At 35.8% G+C, this 24,628-nt stretch overlaps 3 protein-coding genes across 11 annotated transcripts in view; 1 reads left to right on the top strand and 2 right to left on the bottom strand.

The window, feature by feature from the left end:
• Dmtn (transmembrane and coiled-coil domain 2 protein Dmtn) overlaps window positions 1-7,031 on the bottom strand; it is a 46,891-nt gene extending 39,860 nt beyond the window's left edge. For 5 of the 9 annotated variants that reach the window (XM_089739454.1, XM_089739455.1, XM_089739449.1 and 2 more), the window contains exon 1: window positions 6,859-7,029. The gene's annotated coding sequence lies outside the window, so the exon portion shown is untranslated. Of the gene's footprint in view, window positions 1-6,858 lie in introns of all 9 variants that reach the window. The other 4 variants (XM_089739448.1, XM_089739450.1, XM_089739452.1 and 1 more) reach the window with 2 other exon arrangements.
• Window positions 1-24,628, bottom strand: part of Rpb10 (DNA-directed RNA polymerases I, II, and III subunit Rpb10) — a 276,671-nt gene that overhangs the window by 38,165 nt on the left and 213,878 nt on the right. The gene's annotated exons all lie outside the window — the stretch shown is intronic.
• Window positions 8,073-24,628, top strand: part of Dyrk3 (Dual-specificity tyrosine phosphorylation-regulated kinase 3) — a 186,359-nt gene continuing 169,803 nt past the window's right edge. The window contains exon 1 of the mRNA XM_089739457.1: window positions 8,073-9,200. Coding sequence (XP_089595583.1) covers window positions 8,418-9,200 — 783 coding nt within the window. The 5' untranslated portion in view covers window positions 8,073-8,417. The remainder of the gene's footprint in view (window positions 9,201-24,628) is intronic.

Below are 24,628 nucleotides of genomic sequence, written 5' to 3'. Positions count from 1 at the left end.
TTTTAGGTGTGAAAATTTTCACGATTAAGAATGATTGCGTCGTGTAATTAAATACATATATGTCGTCGCGGCGCCAGGGATGGCTAAGCGGTAGTTTCCGTCATCACTCGTATTCGATTGAACTCAATTTAGTCAATAAAACTTTCCGAATAATAATTATTGAAACTCAACACACACATCTTTCACAATGACAGGGTAAACCGACAGTTTCGTTCCACATACCGACAGACCGACTGACTGACTGCCAGAGACTGACTGACTGATACGGACTGAATGACTGTCTGACACGGAATGCCACGACTCTGTCCACGTACCGTCATTTTATACTGTGGCGTTACGGAGTCTACCCTACATTTTGTGATATTTATCAAAACAACATTTCATCGTTTAAAATAATAGTCAAAACAACGTCTTAATATTACTAAAAGTCGTTAACCACGACATATATGAATCTCGAAGAAATCTGCTATGTATGCAAACGCATGTTCCTTAAGATATTTCATTCTCATGTACACTATCATGTCCTTATTGAAATAAAGTTTAAGGAAAATACTTTGTGGTTGGTAGCAATCTTGTTTCTATGATCTGTGGTAGCAATCATGTACATAATAATAATAATAATAATATTTTTTATTCAAGCCTCTTAAAATACAAACACGTACAAGAATTCTTAACACTAGTATAATAATATACATGGCTTTTTTATGAGGTATACAATAACAATATTCCCTGACTTTTATGCTAGGAAAACCTGTGTTACAAAAGTCAGTGGTTTGTATTGAATTCACGTTTCGTTAGTTAACTATTAGGTCTCATTGGGTAAATTGATAGTTACGACTACTTATACAGTGCCCTTTACAACAGACGCAAACATGATTATATCTGTTCTTTCGCATTTAAGTCAGTAATACTTAAATTCTATTACTAATATCGATGACATAAGTCTGTTTGTTATCAACGAACACAGCGTAACTAATCAAAGTTTCTACTATTTAGAATAGTACTGCCTATTTCTACCGCAAACCATGTTCCGGTTTGAGAGGTGGGACGGGGCAATTGATACTACTATACACACCCCCGATCACCCTCTTCGGGTTAGCTAACAGCTGCCCGAGCACCTCCGAAGGAGACCTAACAACTCGAGAGCAGCTGCGTCGCGAATGAATCTACTACCGGATCAGAATCGCGACCCGCTGAGAAGATCCGGCGAGAAACTCAGCGGGCTAATGCTTTTAATGCTGATGATTACTTTAATTTTTCTGGAAGAAATCCAAACACTTACCAATGGATTAGAGATTTCAATAAGGAATGTGAATGTTTTAAAATAAAAGAAGACAAACACAAAATAAAAATTAAATTTTTTTCTAGAGTACTGTAGTGTTGATTGGTATAACTGCATGTCAATTAAATTTAATGAAGAAAATGGAAATCGATTAAATAGTAATTGGACCCTTTAAAATTCTAAAAAAAGATTTCAAATTCAATATAGGTATTTAGTTGACATCGGGCACAAGAAAGTGGAATCGAACCTCCATCATATTACAAAATTATCTCCAGTGTCAGTTCCTACATGAACAACACGTAATTATTTCCCCAAGGAGGAGAGGTGTGAAGAAAAACCTTTATTGTCCAAAACACTTTAGTTTTCTAACAAGGATTTTTCTTGAATGTCATTAAGTGAAGTCTATCATGCAGTCAAAAGAAAGTTTAATTTGTTTAAAATCATTAATTTTATTAGATTAGATAAGGGCTTTAAATGACTTTTTCTTATTATACATATAACAGAAAATGCAAATTAAGTTTTCATTGTTTATTGATTCTGAAGTACCCAATATCATATATAATAGCTATGAGAAGAAAATATGTAGAAAATAACCGAAATATATATTATCTCTATTCCATATTGTCCACATCTATTTTATATAATGTTATTGACTATTAGCTTTCCGCCCGTACCACTGCTTGGGCGGACAAAGTATTTAACGTGGGCGGAAATCTGAGATCAGCAGTGAGATGAAAGGTAGGTTCTTTCTCAGGTTTCGTACATTTTATATATGTCCATACAGGTTCCATACCGAATTAATACATTGCTAGGAAAAATCGTGGGTATAAAATCTTTCTGGAGCCGGATAGGATAGGAGCAAAAATGTTCATACCAAACACATTATGGATCAAGGTAATCGATGTCGCCCAAAACACGTCATTACGGATCCTCCTGATCCATTCACTGTGCTTTTAGGTACCACAAGCAACGGTCGCCGTCCTCGTCGAACCCGTCGCTTGCGACGAAGGGCTCGACGAGCGAATTAACCCATAGACAAAACCCACCGAGTTTCTCGCCGGATCTACTCAGAGGGTCGCGTTTCCGATCCGGTGGTAGATTCTGCGAAGCACTGCTCTTGCTAGGGTCAGTGTTAGCATCACTCCGGTTTGAGCCCCGTGAGCTCACCTACTAGTTAAGGTTACGCTGAAATAGCCTCTCAAGCCTATCAGCTTAGGTAGGAAAAAAAAATCAACGTAGCGGTTCCAGGTGGCATGGGTCTACTCCGGTGGTGTTAATGCGATGGCAAAGACGATGCGACGGTACCAAACAATTCATCTTCGTTACAAGATTTTTTGTGCTGCTACCACTTGCCACTCTAGTATAAGTATTTTGTTAAACTCAAGGTACAACTCGTTATAATATTTATAGTTAACTCATCTTAAAACTTGTTTAAGTTCTCATCGTTTTTGTTATTAAAAAAAACATTGCTATTTACTATGTTAGGTAATAAAATATTAGTCACTGCCGCGAGCAGGTTTAATTTCATGGTTTACTAGCTCCAGTGATATTATTACATTAATGCTATAGTGACTAAACAAGAACAGTAATACAATACTATTAACAGCACGATTGTTCTAAGACTTTAAGGTCATTCAATGTATTTAATGTTTAAATAGTAGGCAGTCTGTGTCCCTGTCTTTGCAGACGTCCATGAGCTAGGGTGACCACTAGCTCAGGTGGTCGAAATTCTCGCCGGGCTTACTTAGTACATCAAAAAAAGTTCAACATTTTTCAAACCGTTTCAATTTTTGAGACGACTTCAGCAAAAATCAGCGTCATCCAGGGTTGACAGTATAATATTGGCATTATTATTTTTTTTTCCTCCCAATGATCATAGCCTTGAGAGGCTATATCAGCGTTACCCTAACGTGTAGTTGAGCTCTCGGGGCTCAAACCGGAGGTGTTGCTAACACTGGCCCTAGCAAGAGCAGTGCTTCGTAGAATCTACCACCGGGTCGGAAACGCGACCCACTGAGACGATCCGGCGAGAAACTCAGTGGGCTGTGTCTGAGGGTTAAATCGATACTACAGTAGTTCACAAAATTGCACTACATTTTAATTAAAATATAATTTATAAGTATGTACAGTAAAATCTGCAAGAACGCCCGTTAACTATTTTAATGTCCAATATATGTCAACAAACAATAATATAAAATAAAATAATTTATTTGAATCTTAAATGTGGAAATGAGCCAACAAGTTTTGACGCAAGAGCGACAAAAATGTCTCTCGATTCTAATTGAAGATAGCATCGAATAGAATATTATTGAACGTCTCTTTTAAACAATGACATATAAACCACCCGATGTCTGATCCAATTTTTTTCTTATTGTTTGTTTAAATATTACTGAAAGCAGATGAGCATACGGTCCATACGATGGTAGGTAGTTACTGACGCTCACAGGAATCGGCAAAACCAGGAAACAACCAAGGCGCTATCTATGGCTGAGAACTCTTCTCAAATCTAATTCAAAGTTCGGGAAACACCGTGGAGGAGAATTCATTCCAGAACTGGACGGTACGTGGGAAAAGATATCTCAACCTACTGTGGTTAAATTCAATGTTCCGGATAGTATACATCTGTCAATTTATCATATTTTTCGATAGACTTAAAGTAAGCTTTGTCCCACGCTCACCGACGTCTTTTGCTAAAGGAAGATATACTTGGATGTACCTGGATTGGTATCTACATAAAATATATTATCATTTCCTTCGTTCTTAGAAAATAAGGCCGTCCGGGCGTAGCTGGAATAGCCCCTTGGGTTACCAGCGAATAGGTAGGAAAAAAAAGATTCAGAGTTGATACTCACAATAATGTTTTGTTTTACAATTTATAACAATATATACTAGTGAAAACAGTCTATGCTCCGTTGTGATAACAACTAAATTTGTGAAAAAACCATTGTTGAAACTACTTGCGCGCCACCTGTCGTACTATAATGATAACCTCCGCATGTTTAAACTATAACTTGACAACATTAAATCTAAACAGAAATAAAGAGATACTAATATTGATTTTTATGTATTCAATATGTTGAATTCTTAAATTAATATAGGAAAAAATTTGAACTAATCAATCATTATTATTTACTATTATCTACGCCGCACATTTTTTTTGAAAGATCTGTACTTGCTAAATGATCACTTAACATACATTATCCTTTATTTACCTCATTAGTATGGTGATTAGTGACAATGTTTATTCGAAGACAAATTTAGAGGCTACATCTTAGTCACTCTATATGATTTGTTACATTGTAACACCGTAAAGGTAGGTATCACCATCTTGCCCATTTCAGTGGTGAAACACCACAATTGAAGTTGAGAGATTGGCATTAAGATCTCACATCTCAAGGTAGATGGGATCATGATATTGTGATGTCTACGGGCACCGATCACAGGTTAGCACAAGGCGGATCATAAACTTGTTCACTAAGTAAATAAATATGGTAACTCCACTAAATGGAAAAAATTGATTCGAGCCCTACACCCCAGCAGAGGGTAATAGGAAAGCATGATGATGATGATGAACTCCACTAAAACAAATTGAAGATTCAGTGGCTCAATGTACTACTAGGTTTCCAGTAACCATAAGATAGCTGAATAAAAAGCTACAAATCATTAGTTAATTATTTCATGACTTCAAAACCAGTTTAAATGGGCACTTTTCCCTTTATTAATTATTGTTATCAACTCAACAAAACTTATCAGACAACAATGCACAGTTTACTGGTGTTAATTACAATGTCGTAAATAAATGTCCAATTTAAACAAATATCATTTAATGAAGATAGTTTTACTTTGTAATCATAACATAATCATCATTTTAGTAAAATTAGTTTATATCCCTTAAACCTAGCATGTGATTGGTAAAATTGATCTAAGCTCATTTGTCTAGTTCAAGCCTGTGAATTATAAAGGATTGCTCTTAACTCTTAGCATCGGAAAAAAGGTGGTACACCAAGAGCGTTTCTATGAAATGTTTTATATATGAAATACTTTATTTTATAAACATAGCAAGCCCAAAGTCCTTTTGTAAACTGTTTGAAAATTTAAAAACATTCAGCTTTAGGGTACTTTTCTTCTGACCTTAATTTATTCATTGCCAATTTTGATACGTATGGCGAATGGCATGGCATCATGAATTATATTTAATATACACATGTATACCGCCACACCAGTTTTAACTATACGTTACTGATTGCCATCTGTGAAATTACTTTACTAAAATTCCTGATCAGTAATTTTTTGAAGTTTTTTTTTTGAGAGACATTCATGATTTAATACCAGTTAATAAATGGTTTTTGTTTTAAAAAATATATTACTGTTATTTATGAATATAATTATAATATTGATAAATACTCGTGTCAGGGATGTGTTCAAATTTAATCACTAACAGTTTTGTGCATTACAAACAGAACATATATTTTGCCTACATACAGGCACACAAAAGAATCATAAGCAAAGCAACAGCACGCAAGTTTTATAGTAAATCACTATAAATATTTTTAATTTGTTTGTATGTCATTTTAATGTATTTGTGTATGTGGAAATAAACCTGATGCATCCAGGACTGATTAGTAACATTTGTATATTGTTTAGAATATTAGTTTTGGAAATTTTCTCAAAGCCTTTGACACTAAATACAGTACTTTTTGACTACAATCTTTTTTGAAACAAAGCTTAATGTGGGAGTTCTGGTGTGAGCACAAGTGCAAGTGCTTAACCTCTATGGTTGTCAAAGACTGCTATTTGTCACTTAGGCCACCACTCATTTGGACCTACCAAATGTGCTGAATCGGCATTCAGGCAATAAAAGAGATATGTCTTCTAATAATCAATAAATTACCCAAACCAAATTTTAAATACATTGTTTAATTCCTGAAGGAAAAAAAATGGCATTCAAATATATTTTGAATGTGCTATTTCATAGTTATTATTTTGTGAACAATACATCAAATCCTTGCTTTTGGTCAAGGTTTAGTGGATACCTCGTAAATTATAGCATTATGTACACTCTCAATACAACCTAATGACTCATACACAAGAGAATAAAAAATAAACAATGGGTGTATGATTATTTTATATCAATTTTTGTTTACACATATATTTAATTGAATGTACTGGTTCATTGCCAAATAACATAAATTAAAATCGCGTAGGTACACCGGTCGGTAGAGTAGGAAGTATTTGTCACTAGGGGCAGGGCAGAGCCCTATTGTTACCTTGAAGTTTCAAACTAAAAATGATATACTATATAAATAAGGAACAGTAACAATGACTTTAATGATACATTTTTGTTGTAAATAAGATTGTTAATCTAAATAATATCTCATAATATTTTATTTTGTCATTACTAATCTGTCAAATCGTTTTTTTTTTCTTTTTTAAATTGTAAGTACCTGGTTAATATGTGAATAATTTTGTCTTTCAGGGTAATAATAATATTGTTTGCAATACATAGGTTCGTAATTAAATATTAACGAAAAAAAAACTCAACTATTGTTCAAATAAAATTTAGTTGCTGTACTTACCGAAATGGGTCCAAACATGCACTAAATGTTGTATTTGCACTCGAATTATATTTACATAATTTCCTTTTAAAATTAAGGACTGCAATTATTTTCAGAATACGATTTCATTAGACGACAGAAAACAACGGAGTAAAATAGACAGTCGCCGATGATAAGTGAATTGAGTGAGAAACTAAACTTTGACAGATGTCGGTAGATGGCGCAATGAACGCTTTCAAAGATTCATAGACAATTTTTGGTATTATGATAGACCTAAATCTGTAGGTATAACAAACAAGAAAAAAATTATTAAAGTTTTCGGGAACCTTGGAATATGAGAGTACTTTAGAGAGTATTAAAATTCTTAGGGTTCATATTACGAGCGGTGTTCAAAATTGTATTTGAATGGTAAAACCAAGTTGACTTCTAAAGTATTAGGAGGCTTCAACAGAGTATGGAGGTACTAGGTATACTGTCAGATGAAATGTTGTACTTTCTGAAAAAACACAAATTCGGTTTCGCGTGCAGTAGAGCGACCAACTCTAAGGATCCCAACTATCAACCACTTTTTTGAACGTCAGAATGACGATAGTTTTGAAACCTCTGGGATCATTGGTTTTGGTTGGACTTTTATTCGGTTCGGTAAGTTTTGGACAATGTATTCTATTGGAGAGTACACTGATGAATTGTTCCAGATTATTCCTTCATCTCCTTTTTACCATCCCACCACCATATAACCATTGCGCTCATCCATTTTACACTTTCAGTGATCTTTTTTACCGCGTACCATCCCGCTTTAGAACAAATTTTTAACCACTGTTTTTTGAGTTATAACATGTTCTTCTTCAGCTTAAGATTGAAGAAACTTCTTTTTGGTAGGCAACTGCATGGCTGTGCTATCATTGATCACGACCATAAGCAACGATGACCATTCATCATAAGACAGAGCTGAAAATAAAAAATATAATCAAAGTACTAGAGGATTAGGATCCTTTTCAAAATAAATAATCTTAAATTAATTAATTAAGTTCAAATTATGAAACAACGTAAAGGATAGGTTGACAAAGCATAATTTAGTTTAAGGAGAGTAAAAACTTTTCTATTTCTTCGTCATTCGGTCTTTCATAAAATACAAAGTCAGTGACGGTTTTGAATTGATTAGTGCCATCTACCGGAAATTCAAATGGTGAACAAAACGCATTCTCTCCCACTCGCACTCGCACACTCCGCGACGTCGAATGGTTCAATGACTTTAGAGACCGTTTCTATTTTCTCTCTGGTTTTGTCGTCGGGTCAGGCCGTAAGGAAGGGGGTCTTTGTTTGCGTTTCACGTTCGCGTTGTGCGGTGCGGAGTTATTCGTGGTTGCGATTCCTCGTATCGTCGAGACGGAATGTGCCCGCATTTTTAGTGGAAGCGTGGGTCTCGCTCCTCCCGGTCGATGTGAAATGTCGCGTTTGCCAGAGTGGCGCCATCATCAAGTGCAAGTGCAGTGAGGTGCAGTGGTGGTGTGTCGGAACGAGCGTGGGTCGGTTCGGCCACGGCGACCGAAGTACGCGGAGGTGGCGGTGGCCGTGCGGCCATGACCGGCGACATGCCTCTGGGGAGCGCGCACGCGTTCGGGCTCGCGTTGCTCCGGGACGGGGCACTGCCGCCGCTGGAGCCTGGCCCGCCCGCACCGCCGGCAGCCAACGCGCAACCGCCCGACAAGCGACCTACGGCCGCCGCCGCCAGTCCCGAGCAGGTCATGAAGCTCTATATGAACAAACTCACGCCTTACGAGCACCGTGAAATATTCGACTATCCTCAAGTGTACTTCATAGGTGCGAACGCAAAGAAGCGCCCCGGCCTAGTCGGGTTCCCAAACAATTGCGAGTATGACAACGAGCAGGGCTCGTATATCCACATCCCCCACGACCACATAGCCTACAGATACGAAGTGCTGAAAGTCATCGGCAAAGGTAGCTTCGGGCAAGTGGTGAAAGCGTTCGATCATAAGAAACGCGAACACGTTGCCCTGAAGATGGTCCGCAACGAAAAGCGGTTTCACAGACAAGCACAGGAGGAGATCCGTATACTGGAGCACCTCCGCGAGCAAGACAAGGACAACACGATGAACGTCATCCACATGTTCGACTCGTTCACATTCAGGAATCACACGTGCATCACTTTCGAGCTACTCTCGATCAACTTGTACGAGTTGATAAAGAAGAACAAGTTCCAAGGTTTCTCTCTGCAGTTGGTGCGTAAGTTCTCGCATAGTCTTCTGCAGTGTCTGCACGCTCTAAACAAGAACCGCATCATCCACTGCGACATGAAGCCAGAGAACGTGCTGCTCAAGCAACAGGGACGATCTGGTATCAAGGTCAGTATGCTTAAAATGGTTATAACCGGTTGTGTAAAAATGATACTACTATCTATAAAACACCGAGAAATAATCAAACCAATTGCAGTCCTTATGCATATTTCGAAATTTTCATTATTAGTGTCCCATTAGTCTAGTTCTCGTTATCTTGTTTACGTAGCTTAACTGAATTACAAAATAAATAATACACTTCCACAATACGTTTTTAAGTGAAGCAGTATTTGGGGACTTTGTTTAAAAGTTAGAAACCCGTTTTGTTTGCATTCTAACAACAATCACGGAGTCCGAACACCTGTTCACATGGCGCACACATCGGGTAAAATCAATAAGCCGAAATCAGAGAATACAGTTATACTTTTTCTCTTAAAATACTTGTGTGTGCGTCTGATCAGCTGACCACACCCGCAACCTCTGATTGTCACCGGCCCTTAGTATTTTTTTTTTTTACAAAGACTACGAACTCTATGAAGTATTTTCGTAATCATTCCGAGATAAACGTTATCTGTGGAAAGATCGCGCGAAGCAACGTGTTCTATTTTGATACTTCTCAATACATTGAGGAGACGTTCAAACGCCATGTGATTTTAGACGGAGTTATTTACGTCAATACACATCTCGTAACCCGAACCAATGCCACTATTGCCGCAATGAAACTGCAAAAACTACATGAAACCTTCGATCGCTCTCTATCTTCCCGTAAAAACTTTGACCTGCAAGTTGATTGAGTTTCCTCGAGTTTATTTAAGTTCTGACACTCGCGTTTTCTTGTAACATATAGTTCTACCAGTTTCTATAGTACTATAGTTCCGAAAAAGTATTTTTATATATTTAATACATAAAAGTGTTTTCCATTGTTATTACATACAATTTTTTTTTCCTACCTAAGCTGATAGATAGCCTTGAGAGACTATTTCAGCGTAACCTTAACTAGTAGGTGAGCTCACGGCTCAAACTGGAGTGATGCTAACACTTACCCTCGCAAGAGACTGCTCTTGCTTCGTAGAATCTACCACCGAATCGGAAACGCGACCCACTGAGAAGATCGGCGAGAAACTCAGTGGGCTATTACATCCAAGTAGATTTATATAAACTACCGAACTAGGTATCTATTACATTTATTGTAGTCGTATTTTGAGGTTAATTTAGATGTTATCGCAAAGCCTAAAATTAAATGTTAAGTGGGCTATTCTTTCATACCTAAAAGAATATATTTGGTTATCAAACTGTAACATAACCAATAAAAAATATTTGAATCAAAATATATTTATGTATATCCGTGGGGATTTTGTATATTTAAGAATCAAATCGAAAACCATCAGCATAGTATTTACCTGAACGAAAATTCCAGAACGAATGTATTAGGTGGTATCCATCACGAAAACTCATAGTTAAAACTCATAGCTCTTTTGTTTATTCAGGTGAGACCTAGATCAACATTACAATAATAGATATGCAGCCGATAAGATAAATATTTCATTGGGAACGTATGTCATTATTAATTTGTAACTATGCCTAAACGCAATGTACTGCAATATACATAGAAGCAAAACTTGGATTAAGGTTTATTGTAATCCGGCACGGGTAATCATCACCACCTTGCTTATTTCCGCAGTAATGCATTCCGGTTTGAAGTTTGAGGCAGTCATTGTACTATACAAACTGTATTTCAAGGTAGGTGGCGGGATACACGTTAATATGCCCTTTAGTTCCAGTAACCATTTAATATCGAGTCGACCGTACCGCATCTGGCACTTAAAATTTGTTAACTACAATTTAATTCGTAAAATCTAGCTAAGATATCGAGAGCTAAAGATTAACCGTAAGACCACATTTGTTTTACAATTCATTGCAGTTTATTGAGAATGTGTTTGAAGTTGTGAAAGTCCGAATAGTAAAAAAAACTAAAATAATATTTTAAATGTGCATTTATAATACAAGATACGCTATTCACATTAACTCTTCCCAATTTAACACGGGTGGATCAGCGTGACACATTTAGTTGCTTTTATTAACATCCTGAACCACAATATAACAGCAGATACTTATCGCATTTTAAATACAAATGTACATACATACATTTACGTTTCAAGAATAATATATCAAAGCTAAGAACAGATCATTTCATTAACTTAATACTCTTGTGATATGAAGTTTTATAAATTATTGTGACTAAACATCCAAGAAAATACATAACTTCAAATGTAAAGAAAGTAATACAAAATAAGAGCTTATTTAAAATTCTAATAATATACCTAAAATTTACGATTCAATTCGTCACGGTTCTATGAGAATCATTAAAAATATATATATATTTAATTAGAATTACGACTGTCAAAAATGATATGTTATAAAATGTATATGAATATGGCCCGGCAATCGTAATTTTCATTCGGCGTATACAATAACGGGAGTTCTTAATTTTTAACCGGTTTCTTTAACCGATTTCGTAAAATTTCGCCGTAAAACTTTTAATTAAAGCACCTAAGGATTGTCTAACGATCGAAAAGTTTTGGGAGCAATGGACTCTCAATTTCAAACATTATTATATAAACCATAAAAGGATCACTAATGGCCTTGTAGATTAAAAAATATATAAACTTATTTATATTACAGCCAATTGATAGAAATTTACAATCCTACTTTTTTAGTGATTGAGGGCTGACTGGAAACGTTATGAATATAAATCAAATAAATATGTTCTATGAATTTTGTTTTGAGTATCTAAAGTCGTTTTTTTTTTCTATATTACCATTATCTCCAATATTTTAATGCAAAAGTCATATAGCATTGTAGTAATTAGTTTTCACCCTGCAAATTAAATTCAGTTTGATCGTAATTGTAAACGAGATGAGGTCGTGTTAAAAAACCGCCTGCACTAATTTACTGCCTGCTGATTACTTCACTAGAGCGTAAACTAATTACAATTCTCCGCTTATTAACATTACGCTTCTGGTATACAAATAATAAATGTGGCTGTAATGTTTTCAGTTTTTTTACTGTCGTCAAGCTGTAATTAAATATACGGATACTCGAGTAATTAAGATTGTGATTAAAAAACAGTTACGTATTATAATCTCAATGCCAAAATGTGTCCAAACAACTTGATTATGTGTGAACACCAAATCTGTAAATTATTCGAAATTGAAATTTAAAAATAATTTAGATTAAGTCAAAAAGAGGTCCGTTGCAAATGCCCAAAGCGGACGCGCATATATGAGACAGTCAGCGCTAAAGTGCCTTACCCCACATTTTTTTCATATTCGTCCTTATATGTATATTACCATTAATTTAAAACCTATTAAAACAAGGCCTTTCCCTAGTTTGACTGATAGATAACAGATGGATTTGTAAACATTATTTTTACGCGTATTACTTTTGCCTACGAAGCAGTGTAAAAGTAAATTCAAACCTACTACTTAGTATATATACTCTCCATACTAATTAAGGTATGCTTAGGCTACTGCATATAACGTGAACAAAACATACGCATCCAAATGGAAGGACCATGTTCCTGATGCCTTAAAATATTAAATTACCGTTAGTCGAGTAAACCATCCGCCGACCCAGATACAATAATGTTTTAAATGTTTTTAAATACACACTTGTCAGAATATTGAACTACATTTGTTAGACGTTCAATCTAGGTCATCTTATCTTAATTTGTGACATTGTATTAAGTGCAGGCACGCCGTTGTTAATTTACGTAATGGGTCACGGCTTACGTTACGTGTGGGAAGTCTCGAGTATTCGTTTTATTGCTTTCTATTGTGCAAAGTAAACCGGGTTGCCTTTCTTACCGGTTTTTTTTTTGTAATTTCGTACATTATCTATATTGTTATATTAATACGTGAGCAAAAATTTTGTACCCCTTTTTACGAAAATTGCGCGGTCGGAGGAGTATGAAATTTACCACGCTTATAGATTATAGGGAAGGAGTGCAGAATGCTAATTTTTTCTTTTAATTATACATAAAAATACATTAAATCAATAATAAAAGCATTAGACATTAGATTAGATGTATTTGACACACACACACGCATATATACCCTATTGTTTATTGTTAAAGTCTTTGGTCTAATCGAGAATAGATTAATATGGTTGGTCTTTAATATTATTTGTCTATAATGTAGCCTTGGAAAAATATGTGATTAAAGAAGTAAAGTTTTTGACAATAGAACCATAATAATGTTCAAACTTATAATTTAAACTAATAATTATAATCGATTTTCGACTTCTGTGGAACCACTAGTAACTCTAATTTCATTATTCGTTTACGTCGTAATGGATTGGCGAATTACTGTAGGTAATCGATGTACTTGTACGTGGATTTTATAAGAATTTGAACGTCATCAATGCTCAAGTCAGGTAATACGATATTGTACTAAGAAATCTTAGCGTTTGTTAATAGTAGTTGAAAAATGTCGAACCAGTTTAGCATTAGTCTGCTCGGAACGCCGACCGGTCTGTGTCTGTTTCATTACTATTTTTGACATCGGATTTCGTGGCTGCAATTCTGCAATAGCAGCCTTTTTTTCCTACCTATGCTGATAGCCTTGAGAGGCTATTTCAGCTTCACCCTAACGTGTGTAGGTGAGCTCACGGGGCTCAAACCGCAGTGCTGCTAACACTGACCCTAGCAAGAGCAGTGCTTCGCAGAATCTACCACCGGATCGGAAACGCGACCCACTGAGAAGATCCGGAGAGAAACTCAGTGGGCTATTGGCAGCCACGAAATCCGACGTAATACTGCAAAGTCAATCAATCTTTGAAATCTCAGGCTGCGTAGAACCCGCATTCACTGTGTTTTGCATGTGCATTAAAAAAGAGGTTATGTTAAAAAAAGTTTCTTGTTTTTTTTTTATTTTTTTATTGAACCTCTATGAAGGTTTTAAATCAGTTTCTGTTTTTACGAATACAATATGTAAGTGTCGAAATAAATTGAGTAAAATAAGTGAATATAAGGTCCATTTGTATTACTTCTGGATTTCCTGAGAGATGCGGGCAAGACTTTGTTGAGATCTGACTCAATCGATAGCGAATGAGAATGATGCCACAGGCACAACCTTTCAATTGTCGCCCCTAACTATCTACAGGATGGCAATATATCTCATAATTTTTTGAGAAAAACAAAAGAGATCTAAGAAGAAGACGACAAAAGACCTCGAGTGTGTAAACAACGTTAACGCCTCATATTAATGTGCAAATGAATCTTTTGCGTACAAAAATAAATGAACTTAAAACTAAGCCGGCAAAACGCGTCGCCATAGCAACGGCATATTTAACAGCAATCGTTTGCACAACAGGACTCGTTTTATCGGCATGTGCAGCGACCTAGAGGGTCGAACACCTGTGCCCGCAGGTAGTTTTATAAATAAAACCAGTCCTACTAGAACGGGTTCGCATCTCGTCGTATACATCAAACTGTTTCCGATGTTACCTATTTCTATGTGCTTAAGGTCAACATTAGATTGACGTTAATTATTGTATAAGTATTTTAATTTAATAAAAACCACGCGAACAATTATTTCAAAGGTATTATTATGATACTGTTTGTATTTTTACTCCCCGCATTGGATTTCCGTAATGTCCTTTACTACAATAATTGTACATGTGAAACAGTTGTTTTTACATATTTCCTTGTACGTTTCCTGTTTTGATAGTATAAAAAGCAGAACAAAGGATTTCAAATCGAGCATCATGAAAACAACAGTACTGTTTTATTACAAGAATAACTAGCTGGCGTTTTCTAAGGCGTAAATGAGTAGAAAAGGATACTAAATTCGGTTTTTGGGCCCGGATAAACAACGCTACATAAACACAAGTTGAATGTCTCGATTTCATGAGAATGTTTCATGTACTATTCTTTAACCCTTAAAACCGGTTCGAATGATTACGTTGCGATAGTAAGGTAGCAAAACCAACTACAGGCACAATCACGATTAATTGCACAAAAAATGTTTTTTTTTTATTGCTTATATGGGTGGACGAGCTTACGGCCTGGTGTTAAGTGGTTACCGGAGTTCGTAGACATCTACAGCGTAAATGCCGCCATCTTTCTTGAGATATGAGTTCTAAGGTCTCCGTTTTTACAGTACAACGGCTGCCCCACACTTCAAACCGAAACGCATTACTGTTTCACGATAGAAATAGGCACGGTAACTACCCGTGCGGACTCATAAGATATCCTACCAATGAGAAGATTCCATTGTTTCCATTATTTCTTGTTGTTGCAGATGTGCACACAACCCAGTTTTTAGTGGTAGCTATGCCCTTATAATGTCGAAGTGCTATTTGTAATAATGATCCTACCATTCGAATTGTAAACAGTGGCTGTTTCACGGCAGAAATACGTAGAAAGACTTGGAAGAAGATAATAGTAGAGAATGGTTGGTTCGAAAATGAGAATTCTAGACCTAGATTAATCCATACGGCCGATGATAATTGTATCTTCCGATTAGATAGATACATAGTTGGGCAGATTGTATTGTTTGTAAGATCCCCTGGCTCTCTGTTATTTTCATAAAAACTGTTAAGTTTACGTAACAATGTAACACAGTGGCCGTGGATAAACCGTGCCAAAATACCACGTGTCCAAATATTGCACAAATGGTTGCTAAGTTGTCTGCAAGAGGAAATAGGTTAGGTAATCGAATATGAAAATTTATGAAATATTTTTTTTTTCATTATCTAGGTTAATCTTATAAATATGATAGTTGTATGTTTGTTTTCCGATCACGCTAAAATGAACGCTGAAATGAATTGCATAAAATTCACACATAGTTTGAAGTTGGCATTATTATTGGTATAATTATAATAAACTAGAGGTCCCGCAGTAGTCGAAATTCGATTATAATTAATTGGAATTGTAAGTTTGTACACTATTATTATGATTGTATTTTATACTTCTATAATCACAAATTTCGCCAAGACTACAACTATAAAAAATATTTAATCTCAATTTGACAACAGACGCCAAGAACAAAAGTTTGACAATAAATAGTATGCATGCGTGTGCGCGTCAAATACATGGTATGTACTGTGTGCAATGTTTTCTTTATTGATTTAATGCATCTTTTATGCATTATTTTAAAAAAATATTAGCATTGTGCACTTCTTCTCTATATTCTCTATAAGTGTGGAAAATGTCATACTCCTCCGTCCGCGCAATTTTCGTAAAAAGGGATACAAAGTTTTTGCTTCACGTATTAATGTATAGATTTGTATACAGTGTAAATTTATGACAAATGACATGATGTTCGTGATTTGGTACATACTTAGGTACAAACTAATATACAAATCGACTGATAGTTTATGTACCTACTTTGGTACATAGTAATAGAAGCAATTATTTATTCCGACAAAATGGAATCTGTTTTTTTTCGTACGGGTTCATATAAGGCTACCTACCACTAATAATTTACGCATATTATAATTTTTATTTTTTGGGTTTGATTTTTAATTTACTTTCTTTTTTTCTTTCCTAATCTGATAGCCTTGAGAGGCTATGTCAGCATAACCTTAACTAGTAGGTGAGCTCACGGGGCTCAAACCTGACGACGATGCTAACACGAACCCTAGCAAGAGCCGTGCTTCGAAGAATCTACCACCGCATCGGAAACGCGACCCACTGAGAAGATCCGGCGAGAAACTCAGTGGGCTGTGTCTGACTGAGGGTTAATTTACTCGTCGAGCCCTTCGTCGCAAGCGACGGGTTCGACGAGAACGATGACCGCTGCTTGAGGTACCTAAAAGCACCGTTAGTGGATCGAGAGGATCCGAAATGACGTGTTTGGGGCGACGTCGACTGCTTTCCATTCTGGCCGCAGGATCGGGAATTAATTCACGATGCTATTCCCTCACTATGGAAGTCATTCGTCAACGTTTGCTAAGTACATATTTAATTTTTTTGTACATGTCTCCGAGATTCGACCACCGGCATATTCGCATTGCTCGAAACGAATACATCGGGCATCTTAACCTTTAGACCACGACATCTTCAACGAAAAATTAACTATTGTTTTCTTCAAGTTTGAAAACGTTCATAATTATACATTTTCCAAAATAATTTAACACGTATACGTACATATTATGTATCGAACCGTTGAAAAATGTGGAACACACATGCGTCCTTGTGTGTTTGCTTTACGGAACTGTTTCTAGTACATGCTGTAATTTTACATTAAACAACACATTACTCATGCATTTAAAATTTTAATTATGAACGAAATACAATTTGGCCAAGATCCAGTTTTGTATCTTTACTGCAGTAGAGTAGACAGTTCTTATTGTCCATCTAAATATGAAATTTAATTAAACGATCTACATGAAAAAAAAAATGTATTTCAGAGTAAAATTTGGTACATCCTAGCGAGAATCACGCGTCGTTGAGGAGTGCGGTCATCTGGTTGGTTTTTTGTAGAGCAGCCGGAACAAACCTCTGGTCAATCTCTATTGATGCAACAACTCTTCCACATTACTCACATCGGCTATAGACTTCATCGTATCTTCATGAGACCGACACCTGCTCAATGACGTCAGAGCCGCGAACCATAGCCCACCTGTTTTGCCACGCTGTCAATTCTGCGTTCGCCTGCCCGTAGATTTTAAAACTATATAGCTTGCAAAACCTCTTTTTTCGGATTGATAATAAATGAAATTGTGAAATGAAAAAAACATTCAGGCTGTGTCTGAGGGTTAATTTACTCGTCGAGCCCTTCGTCGCCAGCGACGTGCTCGACGAGAACAATGACCGGTACCAGGTAGGTTTAGAGTTCTTCAGCGATATAATGAAAAAATATTTACGAGGCACTAGCTTTTATACACGGCTTTGCTCGTTTTAATGTAGAAATAAAATTAACGGTGCTCGTCGAATTTGGCAAAGAGTTCGACGCTCCGAAGCAGCTGCCCTAGAGTTAGGTTTCCTCCGGAGTCACTCAGGCGACTGTTGGCAAATCCCATCCCTCCTAGCTGAGCTCGTGGTCGACCACCTGTCCTGGTGAAACTGTTACCAGTGAACATTTCTTCGCGAAAATAAATTATATGCCGCTGGAATAATATTTTTTCTAGATGAAAATTACTCTGTCCTTTTCTATACTCCTGACAAAGTGTATGCTAAATTACCTGATGATCAGCTGAGTATTTTAACTACCCAATTGAAAGCATAACAAACATGGTCACTCTCGCATATAATGTCATAGTTTGTATGTTACCAAACTTCGTATTTAATGACAATCTGCTGGAGTAATCGAATGAACAAGAACACATTAATTTGAAAAGAAGATAAGCTTTATTTGTTGACCTATTTTACGTTGCCAGTTGGTTTCAAAGACGATTGAAACAAACTTGGTGTATACAAATAATAATGATACAGTGATGATACAATTTGTAACAGACACAAAGTGAATAATTCAGATTTTTAATTAAGAATATTAAAATGTCCATGACACAATGGTAAAACAGCTCGCGCCTTTGTAATTCCGAGAAACACACGTGCGTATGCATTTAATTAAAGTATTTGAATGCAATACATAAATACTATTGTTAATGAGTTGATACGCACACGCATGTTCCAATAATCTGAATAATTCGTTTTGTATATGTTTATTCGCATAAGCTCATCATTACAGGACATTGAGGAATCAGTTTGATTTTTAATTAAAGGAAAAATTCCTTCCTTTTTTTGAGGATTATGTTCGTCATAAAATTTACCCGCATAAGGGCAACAAACAAATTGAGACGTTTACACATTATTCAAGAGTGTAAATACATGTTCCTTCCTTGTTTAATGCCATGTGTAAACAACAAAAGGACGCGCACTTCCGAGTACAAAGAATGAATAATAATAATATTAAAGAAAACGAATGTGTTTTTACGCAGGATGAAGACAAAAAAAACACATAATCTTGTGCGCAATGGATACTAACATGACACCTAACGCGCCATGTATAGTAAAATTCTAATACTATTAAAAGGTTTATTACCGTTTTGCATTTATTAAACAAAGTGTTAAGTGGTGTTATTACGCGGAAGCGTGCTTTAAGGTCAAAGTACTTGATGCGCATGTTACGCGTTCTTTGTGTGATATACACAAATGAATAATTTAAATTAGTTTATATAAGTTATATAATACTTTAAAAATATACTTTCTCGAAGTGATGTCTTCATTTTTCACTAAAAAAAACTCGTTAAATTTGATAACTTCTTCAAGCACCTAAAAACTTAGTAACATAATTTATTTATTTTGTTAATTTCGCCCCGATAACTGGTCCCGTGGTTCGTAAATACTTGTATTACAGGTACCAGATAACGGAAATAAATGTAAGATTTTTATTATACACATACATATATTTAATATACACCCATAACCTGGAAAATATCTTCCCTTGGCGGGATTCGAACCCGCGACCCCCTTGTGTAGTGACCATGTCACTTACCACTACACCAGACGGCTGTTAAATTTTACCTAATTTAACATTTAGAAGCGTTTGTGTAAAGTTTCTGAATAAAGGAGCCCTCCCTTCTAGCTAAGTTGTAGGGTTTTAATTGAAATTCGGCATAAACTAACACTTTATGGGTTGGTTACCTTACCACAACATTCGCATTCAATTACTCTGTCGTTATATGGCTTGGCTTAATTAAAATACGAATGTACGACACCCGTTAAGAGATTAAGGTAAGTTAAAAATGAAATTCTAAGTTTATGGAAGAGGGTCTGCTATAGAATAATAATACACGAGAGGGCTGCCCGGGATGGCTTATTGCACGAGCCAAAAAACAATTACGACATCTACTGGCTGGCCATATAAGACTTAACAATATCATTTCAAGGAAAAACAAAATTCAACATGTATTTTGCATTAAATACTGAACTTTTACAACCAATCTATACAATTAATTTAAATTATCTTTATTCCGACACAAAATACATCCTGCGGGCACCAAAAACATGAAAAACTGTCCAGTTATCGTCCTCGTCGAACCCGTCGCTTGCGACGAAGGGCTCCCCGAGTGAATTACCCACAGACACACACATCCCACTGAGTTTCTCGCCGGATCTTCTCAGTGGGTCGCGTTTCCGATCCGGTGGTAGATTCTAGCGAAGCACTGCTCTTGCTAGGGCCAGTGCTAGCAACACTCCAGTTTGCTGCACTCCAGTTTTGCGTGAGCTCACCTACACGTTAGCGCGAAGCTGATATAGCCTCTCAAGGCTATAGGCATAGGTAGGTAATAAATAAATAAAAAGAAACTGCTCGCACGGTCCTCATTGCTTACGCAACCCTGTCTTAGCATATTACAGTATTCGATTTTATCATCATACTCTAGTATTTTCTTCATCACTGTTGAGTCCAACCAATTGCCGTTTTCGTAAAACCACAGTAGCAAGTGACGATACTAGTTAATGTCCATTTGTTTCAATTAATTGCTCCACACACGCCCGTCCTCCTTTGATAAACTAGTGGCCAAACAAGACGATACGGAACGTTGCTTGAAGCTATTTCGCTCGAATAGTTTCGTTGTTAAGATTAAATCTAGTTTTTCAATTAGACCATGTAACCCAGTCATCGTCAGTTTTGCTTTTTGCGCAGTAATTATTATAAAATTGATGATGTCGAACATAACTTTTTAATAGCGTTGACTTTTATGTACTTATCTATACTAATATATAAATCTACAGTGGTTTTTACGGATGTTCCGTTATAACTACTGAACTGTGCATCCGATTGACTTGAAATTTGGTATCGATGTAGAAAATACATGTACTTAATGGATAGGCTAATATTTATATGAGTGTTGGACTCCCTACACCAGTTGCGGGGGCGTTAATGATGAGAATCTTTGTGGGGGTGAGAAATAATAATGTTAATTTTAAATGTCCAGCGAAACGGACGAGTACAGCTAGTCTATAATATATGTGTAGATTTTGCTATTACTTATTAATGGTGATGAAAGGTAAAGCGGCTGTTAGAGCTCCGTACATTTTGCCTACTCCATTAAGACATGAGATGGTTATTTTATTAAATATCTTCTAAGGCTGTAGGGGACACCTGATGGTGATTAGTGGTTATCGTCGCTCGGAGATATCAGCAATAGCACGGGACGAAGTGCTGCCTAGTTTGAAAAGCACTGTAGATAGATGTTAATTCCAGAGCCTGATGCATCAAAAATGCAGATTAATGCGGTGTTTTCTGTTACTAAGGGACGGGATGGTAAAGAGAGATCGTCATCTTTCTTTACCATCATCTCAGATAATTATCATTATTGAGAGCACTATAGTCATGATTATATCTCAATAAAGACTATCCCATCTAAATGCATGACTGCTTCTTTAACAGACAGAATGTTGCTATCAACCCGTGCTGGCTCAACAGGTCAGCTCTTGTCACTTTCATTACTACTGTAATTCTATATGAAGACTTAGTACATATCCGAGGATATAAGCCTCGACATGAGTTGAAATTCTCACTCAACGAATATAGTTCAGTACAGTTTGTTTATATTCGATAACCAACAACAGATTAGAGGTGTGAAACTACCCTAATTTAAAAAAAAAACCGTATTCGTTAACCGTTATTTATTTATAGCACCATCAAAATTAAACATCAATCAACTGTGACCCAATTATTAGAGGTTCACAACGCTCTGGAACGTTTTGCCCATTAATCTGCGGCGCGCTTCGGTTTTGTAAACCCGATTATTTAAAAATAGAACGTCGTTAAGAAATATGAAGAATAAATTCTACGCGAAGGTGAAGTATTTTGACAAATGTAGTTTATTATGTGATTTTCTTTTCGTTTCAAAGTGTATTTATGATAGAGATGTTACCTAATCGTCTGAAGATACAAGAGACGCATCGTCAGGTGGTCTGTGTGTTAAAAGTGTAAGTCAAAAACCGATATTGCAGCAAACAAATTCGTACCTCGACTATACATCAAGCAACAATGATATTTGTTGAAACAACTTAACTTTTCGTATATCCTTAAATATGAAGAACAAATCTTGACAATCAATACAAAGTTATTTATTCTACAAAGTACATGTACATATTGAGTTTCATACGATGAAACAATGTTGACTGGTTCAAAAACTTCTTGTTCCGAACAATGACTGTTTCATATTAAATTCTCTGGCAGCAATGAATTATATTGTCTCTTTGATTATGCAAGTTACGAGATGCGGGCGTTTTGTACACATTAACATTTTACACAAAAGACATTTCACCCAACAAATTTATAATTCAATGTGTTCGTTATTGTCGTGATTAAGAGTTAAGATAAACGCAACATTTTTGGGTCGACAACGTAAACGCTAAACCCTGGTTGAATTAGGCCTAATTGAGTAGTCGACTGATGTCGTGTTTGTTAATACGAAAAAGCTTAATGGGGAATACGAATAAATATGAATCGTATAGTAAACAAATACCCGAAATTGGCAAACGATGATCAAAGAATCCAAGATAAAGAAGTGATGATCTGTCTCCTTCCTACATTAGAAACTGTTTATATGCTTTTGGAATCCCTCTTGAACTTATAAATGAAAGGAAATATGATAGTATGAAAGTAAACCTTGTAAATTCCTTATTTTTAAAATTTGATATTTGTTCTATCCGATTTGTTCTATATTATAAGACGATAAATACATCACTAAACACGTCGATTTGCTGAATCTTGCTTACCCCCCTGCGCCATAATAATTCATCATCATCATTAGACCTCAGTCGACAATTGCAGATAATTACATTCTAAAATCGATCACCATCCAAATCAACTAACTGCGAGTTTTTTTTTTCTCTTCATATCAATTCTTTTTTCAGTATTTTCTTTTCTTTTTTCTTATTTCTTCAGTCTTTTCTTTTTTTAAGTCTTCTTTTCAACATAATATTATTTTAAACGATTTAACTCTATCTGAGAAGTTTCCATTGTTCCGGTGCCTTCTTCTATAACCGTCAGAGGAGAATAAATAGCTATCGTTATATTCTAATTGGCGTTATCTTGTGCACTGTTTATATTCTTGCTTTCGTTTGCAGAATAATTTCGGTTCACACTGATGTGAGAAGAGACACTATTATATAGACGGACGCTGCCTATCTTGAGTGGTCAACTCAATCACAACTGTTTTGTAACAAAAGTTAGACATATCCGATTGGAAAGCATTAAAGCCTATACTCGTCCAAAAATAGCTGTGGAGTATGAAGCAATCTTCTCATAGTACGGACCACGCAATGTACACAACACCAATGGTTTGCGTTAGATGGCAAAATCGATAGCAGCCGTCTCGGCCGTGTGACCCAATTTTATCTCTGTGTCAGCTGCAAAGGACTTCGGCGTCATTCGCATGTATCGAATAATTTAATGGAAAAGTACCCATTGATAGATTCGCACTCTGTAGTATATGCTAAGTCGGTATGAATTATCTATGCTGTTCTAGAAGATTATTTATTATCTATATATTAATACGTGAAGCAAAAATTTTGTATCCCTTTTTACGAAAATTGCGCGGACGTAGGAGTATGAAATTTTGCACACATATAGAGAATATAGAGAAGAAGTGCACAATGCTAATATTTTTTTAAAATAATGCATAAAAGATACATTAAATCAATAAAGAAAACACACTACACACACTACATACCATGTATTTGACGCACACACGCATGCATACTATTTATTGTCAAACTTTTGTTCTTGGCGTCTGTTGTCAAATTGAGAATAGATTCAATATTGTTTGTTAATTTTTTTATAGTGTAGTCTTGGCGAAATTTGTGATTATAGAAGTATAAAATACAATCATAATAGTGTACAAACTTACAATTCCAATTAATTATAGTCGAATTTCGACTACTTCGGGACCTCTAGTACTAATTGTTATAAAGAACGCGCCCGAATGGAGCTTAACGTCAACTGTCAAAAAACGATCACCCTGTCAGGATAAGTTTCTTCGGTTTTGTACCGCGTTTTCGGGAACACGTAAAAATGTTCTAACGTTGCGTTCCATTGCATTCATTTACTTATGTACTTGTGTGGTGTTAAAATAAAGGATTGACACGTTGCGGTATTTGCATCCTGTACTTCTACACTAATATTACTTTAGAGTTTTGTTTTATCTTCTGAAATACTACTACGGATTTTAAAAATAAAAACATAGTCCAGAATTCCAGATAAATTTCTTTCTACGTACTGCTATCGCTTTGATTTCAAACGAGGAATACAAAAAGTGATGGTAATTTAAGGACATACTGAAAAATCTCCGATGATATTAATGGGTTAAATTTTGTTATTAGTTGCTTGTCTGAAGTTGAAACGAACACATTATTGTTATATTCATTTATGTATGTATGTCATTAATTAAACAAAACAAAAAAAAACGATTTCATTAAAGATACCAACTAAAAGCGAAAAATGTATTACGTGAATGATAGTAAAGGTTAGACA

This window comes from Bombyx mandarina, chromosome A1 (genome assembly GCF_030267445.1).
Source record: "Bombyx mandarina strain Sakado chromosome A1, ASM3026744v2".
NCBI lineage: Eukaryota > Metazoa > Arthropoda > Insecta > Lepidoptera > Bombycidae > Bombyx > Bombyx mandarina.
The sequence above is the reverse complement of the archived record's forward strand: the minus strand, read 5'-3'. Positions and strand labels throughout refer to the sequence as shown.